We start from the raw sequence: 7,470 nt of genomic DNA, 5'->3' as shown, positions 1-7,470 counted from the left end.
GAGTAGTGGAATAAAAACAAGAGGTCATTTATGAAAAGTCATGAAGTTCTCTAAATAATGAAAAATAAAAGTTGAAGAGTTAAGATGCAACTATGTCAAGGAAGTCTCCAAATGTCAGGCTAAATATAATAAGCTGTATATCTCCAGTTTCTGTCATTTTTTTCTTACTAGTTAAATTTTGGGCAGAGAATGTGAAAATCAACAGGTGCCAGCCCAACATCCCCATTCCAGCATGTATTGTCAACATCCGTTAGAGCAGTTCTCTTGAGTTTTGTCATCACTCTTTACTCAGGTGAATAATTAGTCCTTGAATCAGAAGGGAGTAGGTCATAATATGTTTGCTTGAGTTCCCAAAGATAGACATGCATAAATATGTACTCAGACTGGTAAAGAAGAGAAGGAAAAAATGTACACAAGGTTGAGCAATGTAAACACATTCAGTATGACTAATAGTCTAGCACTATAGCAGGATTTCTCTGGTCAATGCACTCCTCATCTCCCAGGGCAAACAATATTTATTCTGTCAAGAATTGATCGTATGAGGCCTCAATATATTTTCTATTGTTCTAATTCACGGAAGGGGGTGATAGCATTACTAGCTAGCAATTATAATTCCTGGAGATGTGAGGAATAATATTTTTGCACAATATTGACTTATGGTTTCTCAGTTTATTCTCACACCAAATGAACACTGTATGATGTCTATTTTTGTAGTTGAGAAAACTGTTTTACCCAGTCATGTCACAGTTGAAATGGCAGATTTATAACTGGAGACAGGCTCCTCTCTCCATAGGTTTTGTTTATCCTCTTCAACTTGTTGTCTGAAAAGAGCCATTCCCTATCACAAATTTAGGGCCAGTTTTTAACTAGAATTCATCTTAGTATTGTAGTGATTTAAAAAACAAGATTGTCTAGGGTCCACAGGTATGTTTCTGTAGTGACATATTTTTCTAATTACAGATTAGTATTGGTGAACTGAGATGGAATAGAATAAAAAAATCTATCAAGAGTCCTCATTATAATAAGACTATGTTTTATTTTTTAACAACTGTGTTTGTCTGCTCCCACATCTACATATAATACATATACTAGGCCATACCCCAAAATTTTTACTTTAGGTTCACAGTCAAATGTTTAAAAAGCACTGTTTGGTGAAAAGAGCCCAGGCTTTGGCATCAGGCAGGCCTAAATCTAAAGTTATTACTGCTGCTATTATTATCTAATGAGTTTACGTGACCAGATCCCAGCCAATTCCCTTCTCCCTGCACTGCTTGTGAGACCCAAGGAAAAAAAATCCTTTTCTCATGTATGAACCCTCCTTAACAGTGGTTATTGGAAGTTTCTTACTGGCCACAAAACTACTATTTAAATAATGATTTGAGATGAAAAGAACCAATATATTTTCATCTCAAATCAAATCAAATATGATTCAACCAATATCTATCAATGCTAAGACTAAAGTCCATGAGGGCAGACATCATATCCATTTCCCCAGCACTCAGCCAAAAGTTTTCGTATAGTAAGGACTTGATGGATATTTGAATATACTAATGGTTGAAGGAATAAAAGGCCTGATGATGAGCCAATGAATGGCTACTCAACTGGAGGCACTGGAGACACAGAAATGAACAAGGCATAAACCTTGGTCTTCAGAAGTATATACATTTATCTCTTAATTTATGTTTTTAGGAAATATTTATTTAGTGTCTACTATTTTCCAGACACTTTATTAAGTGCTACAATAAATAAAGCAGCTGTATTTGCTCTCTAAAAATAAAGAGATATTACATAATAATCATACAAATAGCTGTAGAGTTGGAATTATTTTAAGTGCAATGAAGGGTTTTATGAAATCATACAATAGGAGGCATTAATCTAGATGCAGAAAGAAGTAAAGGAAGACCCAGAAAGAATGGCTTAATGAGAAAATACCTACCACTTAACCTTTTAACTTTAGAGGGTGCAATGCTGTTTTGTTTTGTTTTCTTGGTCCTAGCAAAGGGTAACAGAGAAATGACCAAAGTAGCAAGGAAATAACCGGATTGAGCAAGGAAGAACCTCTTGGGGAATAAAGATAGAAAGGAGCCAAGTCATGCAGAACCTAAATTCTTCCTGAGCATTCTGAACAATGAGAAACTGGACAGAGACATTATCAAATTTGCAGTCCATAAACATCCCTTGACTGTTCCATGGGCAGCAACTTTAAGGAAGAAATAACAACAAATATTGAGAAACTCTTTGCAGGAAATGCAGAAACCCAGGGGGGAAATGATGGCGTTGTCTTAGATATGACAGTGGAAGCTAATGAGAAGTGTCCGGGGTTGAGGTTATTTTGAACACGAATCCAAGAAGAGAACTTAGTAGCAAATTAAGTGTGGAAGATGATGCACAGAAAGGGGAAAGGGAAATATCAGGGAGAACAATGAGGTTTGGGCTTGAGTGATCTACTGGAAAGAAAAGAAGCTATAGGGAGAATAGAGACAAAAATACTGTGGTGAAAGATCAAAATAGTAGTATGGGACACATTAGACTTGAAGTAGCTGTAAAACATCCAAATAGTGATGTCAAGAACTAAACACTTCCAAAGCTTCCCTTTGATAAAAACCAAAGTCCTTACTCTAGCCTACACTAGATCTAGACCCTCACTGCTTCCTTTATTTCATCTCCCATTCTGCCCTCTATCACTTTGCTGGAAGCCAGACTGTCCTCCTGGATGTTTCTCAAACATGTCAAACCAACGTCAGCCTCACAGCCTTTGCACTTACTATTCTCTCTGTCTGGAATGCACATCCTTGGAATAATTACATAGTTCAAATCCTCATTTCCTTCATGTCTCTGTTTGATATCACCTGAAAAGCAAGACCTCTTCTGATTATGCTATAATACATATCTCCTTAACCCTCCAGCACCTTTATCCTTCCTATCCATTTCTCCATAATATATATCTGATATATTTTATAATCATTTATTATTTTTTGTCACCTGCCTCCCTCAACAAAAATGCAATGGAAGCTCCATGAAGACAGAGATTGTTATTTTTATTTACCGATCTGTCTCGAGAGATAAATACAGTTCTTGTCATGACTTGGAAAGGGTTTGAGATTTTATCCTACTTGGAAGCTAAGAAGTTAACCTGCCACATTATAATGGTTTCTGGCAGAAGGCACAGACTCCTGGCTCAGAGATAAGGGACTTAATTATTCCATAGCAACAGCCAGAGTGTTGGAATTTGTTCTGGTTTCCCAAGCCCCAATTTCCACAGGCCAATGTAAGGCACATCAAGTGATACTTGCAGAGAAAGTACAGTGTGTTGAAGGAAAGCAAGGCCAAGCTTTTAAAAACCTGAAATCTTTTAAATAGGGCAATTAACATGATCTTTGCCCTAGAAGGAGATATTAACTTTATTACACTAAACAGTAAACAAACCTGCCTTTTGATGCAGAGGGAGACATCACATATTTGCTAAGGTCATTTGCTATACAAACACCCTTAAAAAGACAGTCTGAAACAAAGGTTATCGGTACCTCTACTCATAAGACACTCAGAAACATGAGAGAGGATGGAGAATTCTCTTCCAACAACACATGGTAGATAACCAGCACATATTCTCAAATGAAAGAGTAACCCTTTGAGTTAGATGTTATTATTATTTTAATTTCTAGATGAATACACAGAAGCACAGCAAAAGTGACTCCAACAAGCACCCTCTACTCTAGAATACACGCTTTAGGGAACTGAGTCCTCTCTCTCTTGCTCTCTCTTTCCCTCTCATCTGCCACTCCATCAGCTACTTTAAGCTTTGTGAATGGGTGATAGAAAAATAGAGAAAAGAGAAAGAAGAATAAGAAATGAAGAGTGGAGGAAAGGAAGAAAGAATGGAGAGGTTTTATCCTACTTGGAATAAAATTCTTCCTAGTCGCTATCCATACCTGCTCATCTATCCAGACCTACAGAGTAGAAGGGATCTTTGGGTTTACCTTACAGGGGAGAAAACAGGCTTCAGAAGGGTATGACTTTCCCCCAACCATAGAGAGAGCGGGATCAAACTAACCACTAGAACTATTTTCCTGACAGAATGTTTGCCTTGCATGTTTCAGGCCCACCTGGCTCCTTTCACCTTTCTTACGCAGGTGACATTCCCAGAACCTGGAGGCCAGGCTACAACACAGAGTCAATCAATAACCAGGGAGATCTATGATACAGCCCAGTAGGTGGGGCCTTGCTGTCATCTGCCATATGACCCTTCCAGTCCCAGGCTTCTGAAGAGACGTGGTAAGTGCAGTGCAGTTTTCAACTGACCTCTGGACGCAGAATTTCAACCATGAAGGTAACAGGCATCTTTCTTCTCAGTGCCTTGGCCCTGTTGAGTCTATCTGGTAAGTGTTTTTGCATATTTTTCAAATTTAAATAAAATCATTTTGACCTGTTGCTTTGTGGAGCACATTATCTTCTAGACTTTTGATGTAGTCTAGTCTTCGAGAGATCTTTTGGACCTAGTGAGATGAAATAGAATCTACAGATAAGAATTATTTTTTAAGAGGGATTTTTAACTTACTATAAGGAAAACAATTCTGCTAGTAAGAACTGCCTAGAGATAAAATGGTTTTCCTCTATTGATGTGGCTGACCCTTTGTTGGAATACGGTAGAGAAAAAAGGGTAAAAATATTTCAATTTTAACTATACTTCTAATTTTGTAAATGTGTAAGGCCAAATTACAATAATATATGTGATATAAAGGGGAGTTTTTATTTTCAGTTTCTGGTATTTCTTATTAGTATCTGGAAATACAAAAATTGCATTTTGTGTATTTACATTACACGTTTTGAATGTTTTGAAAGAAAACATTCTGCTTGAATAGATGGTGCACATATACCCCCAACTGCATCTTGACAATGTTAACAGACAACTCTGAACCCTCAGAGCCAAGATCAGTTTCCTTTTTATCATTGGAAATAGTTAACATTTTCAACTTCACCTCTCGTGTAGCGACGGATCCTGTGGAGAGCCAAATCAGCACTTTGCTAAGAAGAGGAAGAATATTGCTTGTTGTATTCGCCGAATACTTATGGTAGCTGTCAGTGTTCCCTTTCCCCCTCCTCGTGCATGTTAATTAATACAAATAGATGCTTGTGATGAGCACCTGCTCATCAGTTTTTAGATTCAATTAGATTCTAAACGCCAGTGGGCCCCCAACAACATCAAGTTCTGACTATCCTGGGGGAAATTCTCCAAGCTCTTAGATGCCTCACTAATTTTCATTACATTTAGATACAAAGAACTACCTCTTTACCCAGATCACCTCAAAGATTGATGATATTAAAAATTAATTTTCACAAATATTTCCTTATTTGGATGCTATCAGATTAATTCCCCTTCGCTTCCATGAACTCATCCACAGTTATCATTTTCTACATGATGTCAGCAAAACCTATGCTATCTTCCGGGGAATGGAGATTAGCTATTTTGACTACCTGTAAATTCAATAAATGTGGGTTGGACCCATAGTCCATATGATGCAATTGTTGGAAATAGCTTTTTGGGAACTGATAGTGAGTTGGCAAAAGATCTCTATTTTTTCAATATTACTTACAAAAGAGAATTTCAGTGTAATTGAAAAAGCTAATTTTGCATCAGAAGGCCTGGTTACTGCTTGTGATAACTGTTTCACAGCTTTTCATCTGTAAACAGATAGAAAGTATACTTCACTAATTGTGAGATTAAAGATCTAGTAACTGGTTTTGAGAATGTTTGTGAGGATTCAAAAGATAATTTGCTCAGTGCCTGATACATTTCCAGCAGTAAGTACATAATTTCTATTTTCAAGGAAATAGATCAACTTCCTAAAACATCAAATTGAGATACTTTGGTCATAATCAAAGTTTTACTTAATCTTTTTAAGGTTTTGCCAGGGAGGGGGTGCAGGAAAATCAGTCAGAAACTTTCGGAAGATTATAGAAATCAGAAAGGGTAGGGAATGAAAGAGCCTAGTAAAGAAGTCATGGTCTGCAGTGAAAGCAGAGAATTCTGAGGAAGAATAGATCTGACTTCTCTCGTTTAGGACCCAACTTACCATATCTGATTTATTTCCAGGTAACACTGGAGCTGACTCCCTGGGAAGAGAGGTAAAGAGATATTTGTAATTTCTTATTTCTCAGGCTGGAACAGTTTGATTCAACAAAAATGCAGCCTTGCTGTCACCTTTCAGTTGAGCCTGAAGTTAAGAGGAGTATGAATGCTAGGGAGGGTTAACATGTGAAATGCAAACGGTAATAGTAGTTCCACCCCACAGGCATATATTGAAGGATAATTTCACTGATGTATAAGCAAGTTCTATATAGTCCTACAGTGCTTGCTGTGAAGGGGTTTTTATATAAACTAGTGATAGCTGTAAACAAGTATTTGGGGTGGAAGCCTTCTCAAGTTCACTCCAAGTAGCCCTTCCTCCTTACAGCCAGTTTGACCATGTTGGCATGCAGCTCTCCCAATGACCAAGGTGTGGCTCTAATTTATAATGAACAACAGAAAACAATAAACTAGGTTCTTCTTCTAGAAAAATATTCTAACTCTAATCTTTTCATATTTTTTTGTTTAAAAGGTAATTTCAGTAAATTTGGAGACCAGAGGAAGAAGTGTCCCTCTTCTCAGTACATTTATATCTAGTCAGAAACAGCTAATAGACCAAAAGTTCATGAATGAATACATTATTACATTTGTGATAAGTGTTATGAAAAAGATATGCTGCCATTAAGAACTTAGCCTAGTTAGAGAGATCAGGGAGGGTGCTCCAAAGTAAGTGAGGGGTCATTTTGAGCCAAAAATTAATAATAATAATAATGGGTGTTAGCAAAGCAAAACTGGTGGGGAGATGTAGTAGAATGAAGTAGTTAAGAGCTAAAGCTCAGGAACTCCGACTAGGTTTGAATTCTGAATTTAGGAATTCCTTAGCTAGGTGTCCTTGGCTAATTTTATTGCTTTGTGCCTCATTATCTTCACCTGAAGAATAATATAATACTTAGTTCACAGGATAGTTAGGCGGTTTAAACAGAATAATACGTAAAAAGCACTAGGACAGTGTCTAGGACAATGCCAATCATTTGATGATTATAAACTCTTACTAGAGTAGAATGCAAAGACTTCCAACACTGGATGATGGCTAGTGCCTTTAAGTGCCTAACAGAAGACCAGTGTGTGTGGACTACAGTGTACAAGGAAGAACATGCCTCAAGATGTCGCCAGCCTGAGAGATGCCAGCACCTGCAGTAACTGCAAACTTGAACATTATCTCACCCATCCGTGCAAACCTCACAACAACACTATGAGATAGGTGGGAAATGGTAATATCATCACCATTTTGCAGATGAACTGACTGAGTTTCAGAAGGGCATAGGACTTACTAATGTCACACAGTTTAGAAATAGCAGAGGCATGACTTAAAACAAGGTTTTCTGTCTCGAGATCTTAGGTTATTT

General features: G+C 37.4%; 1 protein-coding gene across 1 annotated transcript in view; it reads left to right on the top strand.

The window, feature by feature from the left end:
• The window catches only part of SPINK1 (serine peptidase inhibitor, Kazal type 1), an 18,093-nt gene that overhangs the window by 3,745 nt on the left and 6,878 nt on the right, over positions 1 to 7,470 (top strand). The window contains exons 2-3 of the mRNA XM_011979009.1: positions 4,131 to 4,376; positions 6,092 to 6,123. Of these exons, the coding sequence (XP_011834399.1) occupies positions 4,322 to 4,376; positions 6,092 to 6,123 (87 nt within the window). The 5' untranslated portion in view covers positions 4,131 to 4,321. The remainder of the gene's footprint in view (positions 1 to 4,130; positions 4,377 to 6,091; positions 6,124 to 7,470) is intronic.

The sequence above is a fragment of the Mandrillus leucophaeus genome, unplaced genomic scaffold (assembly GCF_000951045.1).
Source record: "Mandrillus leucophaeus isolate KB7577 unplaced genomic scaffold, Mleu.le_1.0 Scaffold1036, whole genome shotgun sequence".
Classification (NCBI taxonomy): Eukaryota; Metazoa; Chordata; class Mammalia; order Primates; family Cercopithecidae; genus Mandrillus; species Mandrillus leucophaeus.
The sequence above is the reverse complement of the archived record's forward strand: the minus strand, read 5'-3'. Positions and strand labels throughout refer to the sequence as shown.